Source organism: Schistocerca nitens, chromosome 3 (genome assembly GCF_023898315.1).
Source record: "Schistocerca nitens isolate TAMUIC-IGC-003100 chromosome 3, iqSchNite1.1, whole genome shotgun sequence".
Taxonomy (NCBI): Eukaryota; Metazoa; Arthropoda; class Insecta; order Orthoptera; family Acrididae; genus Schistocerca; species Schistocerca nitens.
In genome coordinates this window covers 590,158,386-590,175,610 of record NC_064616.1, presented here as the reverse complement: position 1 = coordinate 590,175,610, position 17,225 = coordinate 590,158,386, and the positions used below count along the sequence as shown (strand labels likewise).

The following is a 17,225-nucleotide window of genomic DNA, read 5'->3' as shown; positions in this document are numbered from 1 at the left end:
AAAAAGGGGTTTTACTGTAATAGCATACCAACAAAGTGAAGAGTAAAGTGAAAACTTATTTGTTTGTTGGTGATCTTATGCTTTACTTTTCCTCCTCCCATCACGCTTAACAACTCATCAGTCACAGTTGACAAATCAGGAACTGAAAGATTGTACACAAAGGACAGGTTTTAAGTTTTCAGTGAATAAAACAGTATGTGTTTGTTTTAATTATATGTGTCACACTTTTAATGAGCCAGAACACCAATTTAATGATACCATTCTCCACTTTAGTCAGTCTTTCAGGTTCCTGGAATGAAAGTAAATCTAATCTAATCTAAACCTGGGGCACATATTTCATCAAAGGCTCATGTGATTACCACTCTTTATGAACTTCTTAGTAAACACATTTAGCTTTAGGCATTTTAAAGTGTCTCAGTGGGTAGGTCCTATGTGCAGGCAGTTCCAAGCTACAACTATTTTATAAAGCACTTGTCTCATCCAGTATAGACCAAAGGTGTAACATTTATGGTTCAGCCCAACCTGCACGTTTACAGATGTTGTGTGCAGTACACCTCGTGGGTAACAGAGTGACAACAAGAACAAGCCTGTCCCTAGCCTTTGTGCCAAAGCTAGTGAGCCACCACTTTCTATCTAGTTGCAGCTCCTGACTGTGCAACGTGGTTTTAGAACTAAGTCAGTCAAATAATCTTTAACCCCTGCCATCATTGCTTAATCTCTAGCCACAGAACTATACACAAGCCGCAGAACATTAAGGAGTTGGGCAAATCAGCATACATTATATTGTATTTTAGTAAGTCACGGTGGAGTGTGATAACATCTCAGTAACTCATGGAGTGTTTGTCATTGACAGTTGGTGACTGGTATTATCCTTAGTGTTGAACCATCACAGAAGACATAATACAATAGGTGTCAGTCAAATTAGGTTGCCACTTGGACATGTTATGAGGTGGAAACCAGACACACAAGCATTTGTAGTGAGATATGCTGAGAGATTTAAACTATACACCAGACCAAGTTTGGGCCAAGACACAAATCTGACACATGCCTTGTATGAGTAATATTTTTACCATGGAGCTATCCAGGCGCAATTCATGATTCACATTCACAGTATCATTTCCGCCAGTAACAATATCCTATATTCCAAATATTTATAACGTTCTGACTAAAATCTGAATGGTTTCCATTTATTTATATCATTCGTTTTGTGGAACATCAATGATATGAAAGCAAGTGAAACAACTTACTAGTCATACAGATTCAGCAGCCATTGATTGCATAACATGCAGGTTTTTTTTTTTAAATTTTGTGACTGTTTTTGAGGATAAAATTTCCATAACCAGCAGCTTTACTTGTAAATAGTTGTAGCACATTGTGCAGTTTTTTAAACCGCTAATGTATTGTTTGAACAACAGTTCCAGCCTTTCTTATTATTGTTGTTGACACACTAGCACCCCACTGACTAGATTGATGTATTAGGTACTATTCACTCCTAGATTACTATACTCTCATAAAACTTAAGATTGCAATTGGTATCTCATCACAGTTCCTGCCAATCTGGACACCTGAGTGACACATTCTCTTGAGTACCTTTGTAGCAAACAGTGTTGGTAATAATAGCTGAATTATTTATTGCCCAACTCCAGTGATTTTCTGACACTGGCACTGCTGTTGTAAATATTATGAATGTGTATGTGTATGCCTGTTTTCTGATGTCTGCATATTTGTTCCATCCCTTAGAATTTATTCCAGTATGGCATCTTGGGTTAAATATCAAGCAGTCGGTCAGAAGAGTGTTAGCTTGTATCAGTTTGGCCCTTATAGTGCAAATGTTGTCTTTTACTACTGAAATTAGTCCCATCCATATGATTTTGACTCTAAGAAACTGGGTCATTTGCTTGAAGAAGCTGATAAACACGCAGACAATGGGGAATTTAGAGACAAGAAAAATTTTCTGTGTACAGATAACAGTGATGTAGACCCAGGCTTTAAAGGAGCAAATGATGAAAATGAGAAACTAGAAGAAGAATCCTTGGGTGAATGTGGAAGAAACACTGAGCTAGGTCTTGCTTAGATTATAATAATAGCATCTAAAGCAGAATACTCTACTCGTTGTGTGTAAAATATTCTTGGAGTTGTCGTAATTATAATAATTTGTAACTAGGGTGAAATATAAATAATGACTTTTTTCCAATAATATTTTGAGCTGTAAAATTGTCATTATAGCGTATGAAACGGGATATTTTGTACTTACTTTGTATGTATCACCATTGGAAATCTAATAATTGTAATTAACTGGTGCATAACATATAAATGATGACTTCCTTTAAATAAAATTTTGAGTAGTGAAATCTAAGATTGTTTAGTAGCAATGTAACTTTCCCCCTTTGGTGCTCAAGGGGTAACTACAAAGTCCCTGACCAACCATATATTTAATATACCAAATGTTGTTATGATACTACAGATGTTTAAAATTTTAAAGGTGCTGTATGTTTTACACTACATCTAGCCAAGATTTGTTAAACATAGCAACTGTGCAATTTTCACATGAGATGTGTTTAATTTTGTAGAACTCGTGACTGTCTCTAATAAAAATCGTCGATTAGCAGATCAGAATGTTTGTACAGTCATTCAGTAAAGGAATATACAACGTCAAGACAAAAGATTCTAAAATTATTCTTAAAATGACTGTGATTGATATTATGCATTCTAATGAAGATAGTCACAGAACCAGTCTCCATACACACATAGAATAGACCTGAAGTCCAGAAATCCCATTGAATGGGCCAGTCTAATTCCTTATACAGTTTAAAAACAAAGATGATGTGACTTACCAAACGAAAGCGCTGGCACGTCGATAGACACACAAACAAACACAAACATACACACAAAATTCAAGCTTTCGCAACAAACTGTTGCCTCATCAGGAAAGAGGGAAGGAGAGGGAAAGACGAAAGGATGTGGGTTTTAAGGGAGAGGGTAAGGAGTCATTCCAATCCCGGGAGCGGAAAGACTTACCTTAGGGGGAAAAAAGGACGGGTATACACTCGCGCGCACACACACACACATCCATCCACACATATACACACACAAGCAGACATCTCACAAGCAGACATATTTAAAAAATATGTCTGCTTGTGAGATGTCTGTGTGTGTGTGTGTGTGTGTGTGTGTGTGTGTGTGTGTGTGTGTGTGCGTGCGCGCGCGAGCGAGCGAGTGTATACCCGTCCTTTTTTCCCCCTAAGGTAAGTCTTTCCGCTCCTGGGATTGGAATGACTCCTTACCCTCTCCCTTAAAAACCCACATCCTTTCGTCTTTCCCTCTCCTTCCCTCTTTCCTGATGAGGCAACAGTTTGTTGCGAAAGCTTGAATTTTGTGTGTATGTTTGTGTTTGTTTGTGTATCTATCGACGTGCCAGCGCTTTCGTTTGGTAAGTCACATCATCTTTGTTTTTAGATATTTTTTTTTCCCACGTGGTATGTTTCCCTCTATTATATTAATATCCTTATACAGTTTCATTGACTGTCGGTGTGTTCCTTAAACTAGGTAATGCTGCTGTGTCCACAATGCTCTTTTTACATATTATTCAGACACATTGTGTTGGTGTATAACAGAGAACAACATTATTGCTTCTAGGACTTACTCAAATATATTTCAGTTTTTGTTTTTGAATTATCCATATAACCATTTTCATATTTCTATAAGGGTACACACCTGGCATATAGTTAGTGAATAGTGTTCCAGTGAACTATGCAATATGCAAAGCTTTAAATATTAAACAAATGAAGTGACAAAATTTCAGTGACTTAACTGGTCTCATACAGATACGTATATAGACTGAAGCAGCGAGTGAAAATTTGTATGAAGGCTGGGAATTGAACCCACCCGTGGTACAAATTTTAACTCACCTCTTCAGTCTATATACATTTAAATATTATGCTTGCAAAAACATGATACTTTTAGAAATTGTTTCCTGTAATATATATATTTTTTTTCAGTTCCTGTCATTGGGATTACAAATTATACGATTCCTCAACAAATATATGGTCAATGTAGAAACACCAAGGCCATTGGTACCTAGCATTCAGGAAGGAATTGGAGAGCAACAATTGGCCTCAATATGTGGTATAATTAGGGACTTGGATAGAGAGTCCAGCAAGAGCAGCACACAAGGTGAGTTCCGGTGTTGTTTTGTAGTTACATTTTCGAATAATGTCTGTTTATTTTCCACAATTTCCCATTGACATTATCACGACTTTTAACATCGATTTTTAAGCACATTTCTACAAAAGTGCATCATATTCCTGCTTAAAGTCAGCCTTGTAACAAAGCAGAAAATTCAGACTATGAGCAAAGTTGTTGATCATATAAGGTAGCATTAGTGCAGTACGCAAGATTTTCATTGTTGGCATGTTGGGTCATGGCTGCCTGTGTTATAGGTCTGCAGTGTTTGGAAAAACTTCCTTTTGCTCATTGTGTTGTATTAAAACAGCTGTAATTTAATTGCACAGTCGTTTATGCGGATTAACATGACTGTTGAAGATGGTGGTCTCTGTAATAGGCATTCATGAATAGTTGTTACTTCCACATGAAATATGCTAATCCGCATTAGGCATGCAGTCTTAGGTTGGTACAACCCAATATCAGATGTAAGCATTCCTCCTCAAGATGCTTTGTAACACAACAATAATTTCTGCCCTCTTTCTTGCTCAGAACCAACTGACCTCCTTGTCAGCAGCAAGCTGTAGATTTCATGCCTATTGTTCTCTGTTTACGAAGACTGCCAACTTTTAGTGTTTTATCAATTTTGTGTTTCAAATTTTATGTAACATAATTTTGTAATGATTATCAATAATAAGTTTCACAGTAGGACACAAATATGTGGTTTAATGAAAGACTTCTACTTCTGTGCTTTATTCACACCATTGGGCACAGTTGGACTGAAGAGGGAAACCCACATGCACGTTCGTGTGTGTCAGTGCTCAGCCACTGCCTTTGTGATTGATGCTTCGTCTACTGTGGACGGCGTGTAGAGCTAATTGCTGTTAAAAAGAAACAAAAACAATTAACTGACATAATAACATTTCCCTTGAGACATATGAGTCTCAACTACTAGTGACACGCTCTGGCTTCAGTATCTACGACTGGGTGACTCATCTGACTTAGCAGTAATAGATTATATACACATACCTTCCTTGTCAATCAGTCTATCAATTAGTGAAAACGGTTTAAAAATCCCTAAAGTAGTTTCTGACATTATCTTTTACTTGGACACACAAACACAGTGGGAAGGCTGTAATTTACTAATATGTTCAGGCACATTACTGAAATAGTGTTTATTCAAGAAAATACTGAGGACAGTGTTGTAATATGACAAAGCAAAGTTCCTGCATGATTATTGAATTCCAAAGCTGTTGATACTGTTCTTGCCACTGTCTCATATGTTCAGGTGTTCTACAGCATGCATTAGCCTATGATATGAAATTCTCTTTTCATGCAAGAGCAGTGATGCATCCACAGATACCCAGGTAATGGTGAGGCATGACTTGTGGATAAATTGTACCCAGAGGTAAGGTTGTGCAATAATCTCCTATTGAGTCATGTCCTGTCACAGAGCGAATGATTCGTGCACAGATAGCTCACCAGATTTGACATTCATTCTTTGCAGCAGGATAATTCTATTATATGTGGGATAGTGTGTAATGTGCAATATTGTTTTGTAATAAATCGTTCCAAAATACTATTTCAGTTCATGTAATGAGTTGTAATACAGAAGTTAAGCATTTTATCTCTGTAAATTAGTCTATACAGACTATTGATAGAATGAAAATGCTGAATATAGTGTGCTGATTTGCCCTTTTTCATCAATAATAATTCTCGCCATTCCTGATAGAAGTCAGGAGCTGCAATCATTTATATTGTTACTGCTGCGGAAGTCACCCTTCTTGATATCTAGCCAAAAATAGCATCATCTTGACTGTGAGGAAATTAGCTTCACTGTTTTACAATTTAGGGTGTATTTAATGTATATTGAACTTAATAGATATCCAGTTCTAACTCCAGACTTATTTGTGATTGGGAGGAGTCAAGCTTGAGATTCTTGTCATGACCCCACTAAACATTGACCAGCTATAAAAATTACCATTGAAAGGGAACACCAAGCCCACTAATTCAGTTGTTATGCAGGGTGCTGTAAATAGTGATCATACATTCCATTTGCAGAAAAATTTTGTGCCATGTTGTCATACTGACAGGCATTTTTGTGTGATGTTGAAGTAATAATACTCATTCTGTATCACGCCAAATAAATTGACTACCTGAATTGTGGCATTTCATATTTATAGTGTGGTAGTGGTCATAAATTGTGGCAGTGATATTTGCCAGCAAATTTTTGTAACAGAGTGGGATGTGCAGTGGTTAACACACTGGACTGGCATTCAGGACGACGATGACTATTCAATTTGCCATCTGGCCATTTAAATTTCTGTTCTCTGTGATTGCCCTAAATTGATTCAGGCAAACAAAGGGTATGATTGATTTCCTTCTGCATCCTTTTGTAATCAGAGCTTGTTTGCATCTCCAATAATTGTGCTGTCGATGGAATTTTAAACTCCTTCCTTCTTTCATTCAGTAAATTTTGCACTGTTAGTGTATGCATGGTGTATTTTAGACAGGACCATTGTCATACAGAAACAAATAGTGTTGGTTATGGGGCCAGGCATGGGTTCAGAATGTGTAAAATGAAATTTCTGTACTTCTTCACAGTCCTAATCACTGACCTGATTGAACTCTGTGGCAGGTCAGGTAGGTGAACTTCCGTGTAATTTAATCACCAAATGTCAGTCCCTTGATTTCCCCTGTGCTTGCTCCCTCCACCACCAGGTCTTCCGGTTAGTTGAGAATACAGAGAAAGAGGTCTAGGTTTCATACTACTTGTTGGAATGAAATGGACTTCATTTGTATGAAATAAATTGTTAAAAAGAACACACAGTTTCACGTACAATAGGTTTTGGTAAATGAAACACTTTCAATGTGGATAAGATGCACTGTTGGTTGTCTTTTGAACTTCAGTGATAATGTTCCTAATTTTGAATTTCTCTAGTACTGGCAGTGTTTTAATTGAAATTGATCATATGCAGATTTTTCCCATGAGCCATGAGAAGAAGTTATCAATGAAGCAAGGCAGAGTTTCCTATTCCATGTATCTCCATTCTGACAACCAAGAATACAAAGATTTTGGCAGATTTCCATGTTTATGAATAAAATACATTGGATTCAGTTGCTATAAATAACATCAGGTGTTATGTTATAACTACCATGGAAGATGACCATTACCTGTTGGATACTTGAATACAGAAGTCAAATCATGAGATGCACAAGGAAATGGACGAAAATCGTTTTTTCTCAATAACGCATGTCATTAAAACGTGTTTCTTTCTCGAGAGTTTGCCGGCTACAGTGGCCAAGTGGTTCTAGGTGCTTCAGTCTGTAACCGCGCTACCGCTACGGCTGCAGGTTTGAATCCTGCCTCGGGCATGGATGTGTGTGATGTCCTTAGGTTAGTTAGGTCTAAGTAGTTCTAAGTTCTTCGGGACTGATGACCTCAGATGTTAAGTCCCATAGTGCTCAGAGCCATGTGAACCTCTTTTTTTTTTTTAGAGTTTCACATCTCTATCAGATTATGAACAGTTATCAGCTAACTCTGTTGAACAAATAGTGGTCTAATATAACAATAGAAATAATCACTGTTTCAAAATATAATAAAATGTGGATAGATAAAAAAAATCTACTCAACATGAAGTGGCAAGAGAAAATGCACAAAAGATGTGTAAATGTGAACCTGTGGCTCATCTTCCTGGCAAAAGGGTTCAATGGAAATGAAGAGGGATGAAGGAAAAGGACTGGTTAAGTTTAGGAAATGGGAAGATTTATGGAAAACTCTGGGTTCTGGGTGGCTTTCTCGTTACTCTTTCCATTTCCTATACCTCACAGTCCTTTTCCTTTATCCCTCTTCCTTTCTCTTCTGCCAGAAGCAGAGTGACTGGTTTCAAAAGCTCACTTCCACATCATTTGTCTTTTTTCTCCTGCCACTGCTGTTTGAGGAGATTTTTTTTTATCTATCAATACATTTTATTGTGTTTTCGAATGCTGGTCTCTATGCTTTCTGAAGTTTGTGGTTCAGAACTCTAGGATTATATGGAAGAGCATCACAATTTTTGATGCTGAAAACTAGGTCTCAGTGTCATGCCTATTATCTGTAGCATTTCACCATCTATGCAAGTTGACAGTCTTATAGAAACTGAAATAAGTACTCCACCTACATAGATAGGATAACGGTGATAACTATAATCTCTCAATGCAGAAGAATAGCCAGCAACATGTACAGTAAAAATCTGCAAATATCCTAGCTAAACAATCTGAATTTTGCAACTTATGACAGAAATACTCTTGTGCTTTAAGATGTCCACAGCACCTGTGGAAACCTTAGCAGCCAAATCTTTAATGTTGTGCCCATTGACCAGTCTGTTCTTGCATCCACAGATTTTTTGTGGTTGCTAAGCTTTTTATCTGGTGCAAATGATCTGTTCAGCATTTTGAGGAATTTCTAGGTCTAGTAGTAGCTTTGAGGATACATGGATGCGGCCGCTGTGTTTTCCTTTTGATGAATAGGAGTGTGGTAATCATACTAACAATGACTTTTAATTTGCAACTGTTGTAACTACAATAATGTAACCATAAACTGTTATTTGTGTAAAGTAGCTGGAATTTCCAGGGGACAGCCCCATTGTATGACATTTTTATGGCTTCACCATCAGTGTAGTAAATCTGATAATGTAATGGATATTCTAGGGGTGACATTTTGTGAGTTATCCAAGGTGTCTGACTGTAGGAATAAAAACGTACTTTTGAAGAAGTTATCTTAATGGGGCTGGTAGTGTGTAGCAGAATTTATCTGTGAATTTTGTATAAAGAAAAATACAAAATGGTAACTCAAGTAATTAAAGTAATTTATGTGAAGACCCTGTCTTATCTGTTATGTGGGGGAGAGTGTGCTGGGTGTGTTCCATGATGTTCAGTCATCACAGTAACCTACTACACTCAAATGAGCTCCCATTGTATCTGAAGTAATAGGTAGATTTATTTACATTTTACAACTGTGCAAGCCTCTGGATTGTCAAAGAAGCAGTTGTGAAATAACTGTAAATATATTTTTGTGAAACCTGTTCACATCTACATAAATACACCGCAATCCTCCGTACGGAGCTTGAGTAGTTTACCCTGTACCACTACTAGTCGTTTCCTTTTCTGTTCCACTCACAAATAGAGTGAGGGAAAAACGACTGTCTATATGCCTCCTTATGAGCCCTAATTTCACATATCTTTGTCTTTGTGGTCCTCATGTGCAATGCATGTTGAAGGCAGTAGAATCATTCTGCAATCAGCTTCAAATGCTGGTTCTCTAAATTTTCTCAGTAGTGCTACTAGAAAATAATTCTCTTGTTCTAACATTTCCTGCTGAATTCATAGTCAGTTATTTCAGAAACGTTTTTCTGTAGTGTATCTTGTTTGACAACTCATACGTATTTTTTCTGCCCCCCCCCCCCCCTCAAACTGTAGTGATAGTCTCGAAATGCAGCATTGTTTTTGGGTTGTTTCCTGCGTGAAGTTACTTTTCGATTATCATTAAACTATATCTGTTCAGTGATTGCAAATGAATTTCAGCTTCCCTGCATCCTATGTTACAGATTCTCTTCAAACTGTATGACAAATTCGTGTTCTTTCTGTTTAATGTAAAATCCATCCTGAATATGTATAAATAAATATAAAAAAAACTCCTCAGGCATAGGATAAGTTCCAGTCAACACACTGTAGAAATATATTGCGTCTGTTCTCACTTGTCATTAGTTAGATGAAACTATCAACCCAGATAATGATATCAGTGCTGCTGCTGCTGCTGCTGCTGCTGATGATGATGATGATCATAATTAGAAGTAGTGATACTACAGATGGCTAGCCTATATAGTAAGCAAAAAAGGAAGCGAAGATTAAAGTTGATGTAAACCATTACTTTTTGTTTATTTTATTTCTCTGTGTATTATTGTAATTCAGAGTTACAGTAAAACCCTACTTTTACACCTTTCAAGGTACTTGAAAGAATGTGGGAAAATGTAAAATGTGGGAAATAACGTTTTAAGTGTTAAAATTTACATATTGGGTCCCCCTTACATTTTTGTAGTTTATGTATGATGTATGTACATAATAGGCGTCAAAATACTCATAAAGGACTAATTAATTATCTAATAAAGGTTATCGGCATTTTATGCTATGCTTAGTCACTTACATGTCATTTACCAAAGTTTAGCACAACAAATCACACTAAAAATCAGGCGTTGTGGAGAGAGCAAACTGAGCAGCTGTCATGTTGATTTATTGGCTTGTAAAGTGAAGATGCCATATTGCAGCTTTTGTATTTATTCTTGCAGCCTATTAAAATGCAGTTAGTGTACGCTACATTAAAGATCTCTCCAAAGGATATCAGTTTTACTGTAACGTGTCCTGTAAAAAAGATGCCAATGGGTGAACGTAATACATTGAATTTATGTAGTGCTTTTTGATTGTGTAATGGAAAGCGCTTGAAAAATTGTGAAGTGCATTGCATGTAGCTCTACACTGTAGATCAGTCTTTCATCATAGCCTTTATTTCACAGTCACTGGCTTCACCAACTCGCAACCAAATTGCAACCTTCAAATCATTGTAGACCTCTGGCTATGACACAGATCAGTCTGTCACTGCAGCTAAAATTTTAGGGGGAGGGTGCCATATCACACTTCATAAAACACTATAAGCCATTTTTTAATGGAATTTTTCATCATGGCTTTCTAGTTCGTAAACACAGTGTACAGATTTGATATCTACATTGGCAGCAGAAATATTGTTTCTATTGTCTTCACTGCTGCTTTTACAGCTGTGATAATGAATCACACTTTTCGAAAGCATTTGGATTTGGTGGACTCCCTAACCTCTGTCCATGCCTTGGTAATATAGTGCAAAGCAGCTAAAATTTATTCTTTAAAAGAGACTGGTTCTTTTCCAGGTTCTGTCAAAGTTAATGCCTTATGCACAATGGCTTTCCTGTAGTAGGTTTTGACACCATGGGTAATAACCACTTCTCTTTACTGTGTTTCCCCCATGACTATTTTCACTTTTGAAGGAATGTGTTCTGTTTGGAAGGATGCTGAAAGACCAGTATCATATATATTGAAAATATCCTTCAGTTTATGTTGATTTATAAGTTGTTATAATCTGCCATTCACTAGCAGTTGTTAGATTTACACTGTCTCATTTACAACATACAGTTTAGTACACTAAATTTTACCACATCTTGAACCTGTCAGTCCCCCTATTAGGTGCGGAGAAATCCTGGATTCCAAGCACATTGGCCATGTTCAGCACCTTTTCACACATCACACTATTCATAGGGATGTTCAAAGCACATGCTGTCTGAAACCAGTTCTTCGTAATTTCTTTCAGTTCTGTTTATTTAGAATAACCGAGATACTTAATTTTTTTCATTTTAATTTGTTCCACTGTTATTTACAATTTCCACAGTGGTCTTTGTTTTTGACAATGGTGTTCCGTGTAGACACTGATTTTCCTAAAATCTGTGCTAATGCAATGCATGTTCCATGATGAACTTCAACTATTTCGAGAGAATTTTTACTTTCTCTTCCATCAAAAGGGTTTTCCCACCTTGTTTGGTAATACCTGTATTTTCCATCTTAACATTGCGACAGGAAAAGACTAAACTTCTGCTTGAAGGAAATAACAAACAACACCATACTTCGATCATTTATGCAAGGCTACACACAATGCTACACAATACACACAATTAACACTTGGCATGACAGTTGATGAGAGCAGCTGTGTGTCGATTGAAATTGAAAAGGGGGGGGGGGGGCAGGGGGTTGTGCAAGACACAGGTTAATGCAGTATGTACACATAATGACCAAATCACAAAACTGCTTCAATGCCTTTGCTTTAATTGTAACTACAAGTGTGTGGTGCACTATTCAAAAATTACTGTTCGGAGTTCTGCTGCAATAGCATATGCGACTTTCGCACTAGCATTCCGTAGTTACTTCAGATTTATGACCTGTTATTAAACAGTCCAAATTTCACTTCATTGTAAATATGTTGTTATGCATGCCAAAATATGTTATTTAGTTTCTGAGCAACTTATGCATAATTTGCCGCACAGAATTGTTATGAAGGTCTGTTTCACTTCATCAAAGTAACTTGTCAGAACAGTCATCCAAATGAGATATCATTATATATGTCCAGTTTTTACTATTACAGTGTCTTTCTCAACAGAGCCACTGCATACACAACTTAACACCATAGCGATAGATTCCAACTCGCTATTGTAGCTCATGCATACCTCTCCCATCTCCAGAATATGAGAACACTCTCTTCTCTGACTGAGAACTGGTGGCAAATGAGTGTTTTTCCTTGTTGCATGTAACTAAGTAAATCCCCCAAATGACCAGCCAGAACTGTTAATGTAATTAATGTTAATTGCCAAACCATTATTTCCAAATATTGAATATGCTTCAGACAACCATATCTTTACTTGTCTTTCGTTTTTACAGAAGATTCTGCAGCTGAAATAATATATTCTTCTTTGGAAGTGCTGTACAATCGTTTCTCAGGAGCTTTCTCTCAATTCACACATAATATGGTGATGAGCCGCATTCTGACTGACACAATGCAGAAGCAGTTTCTAAATCTTCTGGTGAAGGATCACAGTAATCCCAGCACGTGGCCACTCTTACTGCATTGTCGCTCTTTGGCAGTTGTAGCGCAGGTGTGTACTATAAGTTCTATCAACAAAAAAGCACATTCGCGTGTGTGTGTGTGTGTGTGTGTGTGTGTGTGTGTGTGTGTGTGTTTTGAGCTATCTGTTTTCATTGCATTATGATGACAAATTCTATACCACTTCGAAATGATACGTGGATGAATAAGTAAATAACTCCACTATCAGTTATCTGTCTTATTCACAGTTAAAAACTGAGAGATTTTGGCTTTCACAAATATTCTTATGCAACTGTTATCATCATGTTTAAACAGATAAAAATAATAGTTATATCAGGCATGTGCAGTTTGTGACAATTACCACTCTACTTAAGTTTACTCACTCCAGTGTGTTCATTCCATCTAAATACTGAAAAGTTGCTGAAAAGTATTTGTTTAAGTACCATAACGTAAATTCATAATTACTTCCTAATTATGTATCACCTCTTTCATCTTCTGCCCTGTTCTACCACTACTTCCTCATTCTTACATCCTTGCACCTCATCTTCTCCACCCTCACAACTTCGCTCTCATCCCCCACTCCAGCCCCTGTCCCAGGTCCTGCCCCTTAGCTCATCTACACTCTCTTTCCCCTTTCTTTAACCTGTCTCTTCATTTCAGCTGTGTTAACTCTCATTCCATCTTTTGTTGCACATAAACTACTAAGATTTATTATGAAGCTTATGATATTTGCTGGAGTCCATGTTATGGACTGGGTATCCACTTTGACTCCCTTATGTCTTTCAAAAATAATAATAATAATAATAATAATAATAAATCCCGTGGAGGCCCGGGAAAAGAATAGGCCTCCGGTATGTTCTGCCAGTCGTAAAAGGCGACGAAAAGAACAAACCACTAATAGGGCTAACCCCCCTTTTAGTGTGATGAGTTGGTTCAAGACAGAACTAAAGAAGCCTCGGACAAGCGCCGTCATGGTGGGGGACGACGCTTGAACCCTATGCCCGCCCACAATGGTAACGACACTGCTAGCCAACTGGAAAATGATTTAAATCCAAATAGAGGTGTTTTGCAGGATATGCTTCCTACAACCACCCTAGAAGAAAAACAAAGGCAGAGGATGAGATGGTCAGATGAAGTTAATCGACACCTCATGTTCTGTTATTACCAAGCATCAAACTTAGGAACCAACACAACTGGATACAGATCACAAGTATACACAACATTTATTACCAGATACCCAGAATTAAAATTTTTAACAGAACAACGACTAGCTGATCAGATCCGTGTAATAATCAAAAATAACAGGATACCCCAGTCAGAATTAGAAAACATCAAACAACAAGTACAACAAATACTGGAACAAAATAATGTGCAAACAGAAGAAGAAGAAAATAGAGCAATGGACTCAAACATCCCAGAGCAAACAAACAAAGAACAACACGCATCAATTAAACAATCAGAGGAAAACGAAATCTTGCGACAGCCACCAGAACAAGCACAAATAGAACACGAAGTGACACACATGTTAGATATAGAAGAAAAATTTCAGCTGACATACATAGAATACAAAGACACAAATACAGACATTAGACCATTCTTGCATAGACTGCCAAGTAACCCACAAGTCGAAACAACAATAAAAACTATCAACACAATCATACACAACAAAATAAATGAAAACACAACTATGGAAGAGTTACAACTACTGGTTTATATAGGAGCACTCACTACACTAAATATACACACTAGGCAGAGATCAGAACCAACCAACACACAGAAGAAACTCACAAAACCAGCATGGCAACACAGGCTACAGATCAGAATAGAAAAACTGAGAAAGGACATCGGACAGCTAACACAATTTATAAGAAATGAAATGTCAGAAAAAAAAAGAAAAACGTTAGGTAAAATCTCACAACAAGAAGCGATAGAGCAGTTAGATGAGAAGAAGCAGAAATTACAAGCATTGGCCAAACGACTTAGAAGATACAAAAAAAGTGAAAATAGAAGGAAACAAAACCAAACATTCAACACAAACCAAAAGAAATTTTACCAGAGAATAGATAACACACACATTAAAATAGACAATCCACCAAACATAACAGACATGGAACACTTCTGGAGCAACATATGGTCAAACCCGGTACAACATAACAGGCATGCACAGTGGATACAAGCAGAAACAGACACATACAAGATGATACCACAAATGCCTGAAGTGATAATTTTGCAACATGAAGTCACCCAAGCTATTAATTCTACTCACAATTGGAAAGCCCCTGGAAAAGATAAAATAGCAAATTTCTGGCTAAAGAAGTTCAACACATTCACATCTAACTAAATTATTTAACAGTTACATTGCAGACCCATACACATTCCCTGATACACTTACACATGGAATAACTTACCTGAAACCTAAAGATCAAGCAGACACAGCAAACCCAGCTAAATATCGCCCCATAACATGCCTACCAACAATATACAAAATATTAACTTCAGTCATTACACAGAAGTTAATGACACATACAGCACAGAACAAAATTATAAATGAAGAACAAAAAGGCTGTTGCAAAGGAGCATGAGGATGTAAAGAGCAACTGATAATAGATGCAGAAGTGACATATCAAGCTAAAACTAAACAAAGGTCGCTACACTACGCATACATTGATTACCAAAAAGCTTTTGATAGTGTACCCCACTCATGGTTACTACAAATATTGGAAATATACAAAGTAGATCCTAAATTGATACAGTTCCTAAACATAGTAATGAAAAATTGGAAAACCACACTTCATATCCAAACAAATTCAAATAATATCACATCACAGCCAATACAGATTAAGCGTGGAATATACCAAGGAGATTCATTAAGTCCTTTCTGGTTCTGCCTTGCTCTGAACCCACTATCCAACATGCTAAACAATACAAATTATGGATACAATATCACTGGAACATACCCACACAAAATCACACATTTGCTATACATGGATGATCTAAAACTACTGGCAGCAACAAATCAACAACTCAATCAATTACTAAAGATGACAGAAGTATTCAGCAATGATATAAATATGGCTTTTGGAACAGACAAATGTAAGAAAAAAGCATAGTCAAGGGAAAACACACTAAACAAGAAGATTACATATTGGATAACCACAGTGACTGCATAGAAGCGATGGAAAAAACAGATGCCTATAAATATCTAGGATACAGACAAAAAATAGGAATAGATAATACAAATATTAAAGAAGAACTAAAAGAAAAATATAGACACAGACTAACAAAAATACTGAAAACAAAATTGACAGCAAGAAACAAGACAAAAGCTATAAATACCTATGCTATACCAATATTGACCTACTCATTTGGAGTAGTGAAATGGAGTAACACAGACCTAGAAGCACTCAATACACTTACACGATCACAATGCCACAAATATAGAATACATCACATACATTCAGCAACAGAAAGATTCACATTAAGCAGAAAGGAAGGAGGAAGGGGATTTATCAACATAAAAAACCTACATTATGGACAGGTAGACAATTTAAGAAAATTCTTTATAGAACGAGCAGAAACTAGCAAAATACACAAAGCAATCACTCATATAAATACATCTGCTACACCACTGAAATTTCATAAGCACTTCTACAACCCTTTAGATCACATAACATCAACAGATACGAAGAAAGTAAATTGGAAAAAGAAAACACTACATGGCAAACACCCGTATCATCTAACACAGCCACACATCGATCAAGACGCATCCAACACATGGCTAAGAAAAGGCAATATATACAGTGAGACGGAAGGATTCATGATTGCAATACAGGATCAAACAATAAACACCAGGTATTACAGCAAGCATATTATTAAAGATCCCAATACCACAACAGATAAATGCAGACTTTGCAAACAACAAATAGAAACAGTAGATCACATCACAAGCGGATGTACAATACTAGCAAATACAGAATACCCCAGAAGACATGACAATGTTGCAAAAATAATTCATCAACAGCTTGCCTTACAACATAAACTTATAAAACAACACGTTCCTACATACAAGTATGCACCACAAAATGTACAGGAGAATGATGAATACAAATTATACTGGAACAGAACCATTATAACAGATAAAACAACGCCACATAACAAACCTGACATCATACTCACCAATAAAAAGAAGAAATTAACACAACTAATCGAAATATCCATACCCAATACAACAAATATACAAAAGAAAACAGGAGAAAAAATTGAAAAATACATCCAACTGGCTGAGGAAGTCAAGGACATGTGGCATCAGGATAAAGTTGACATTATACCAATTAGACTATCAACTACAGGAGTCATACCACACAATATCCACCAGTACATCAACGCAATACAGCTACATCCAAACATATAT

The 17,225-nt window shown here is 36.8% G+C and overlaps 1 protein-coding gene across 1 annotated transcript in view; it reads left to right on the top strand.

Moving 5' to 3' along the window:
• Positions 1–17,225, top strand: part of LOC126248505 (protein purity of essence) — a 446,891-nt gene that overhangs the window by 126,184 nt on the left and 303,482 nt on the right. Inside the window, 2 exon segments of the mRNA XM_049949542.1 lie at positions 3,999–4,173; positions 12,652–12,866. Of these exon segments, the coding sequence (XP_049805499.1) occupies positions 3,999–4,173; positions 12,652–12,866 (390 nt within the window).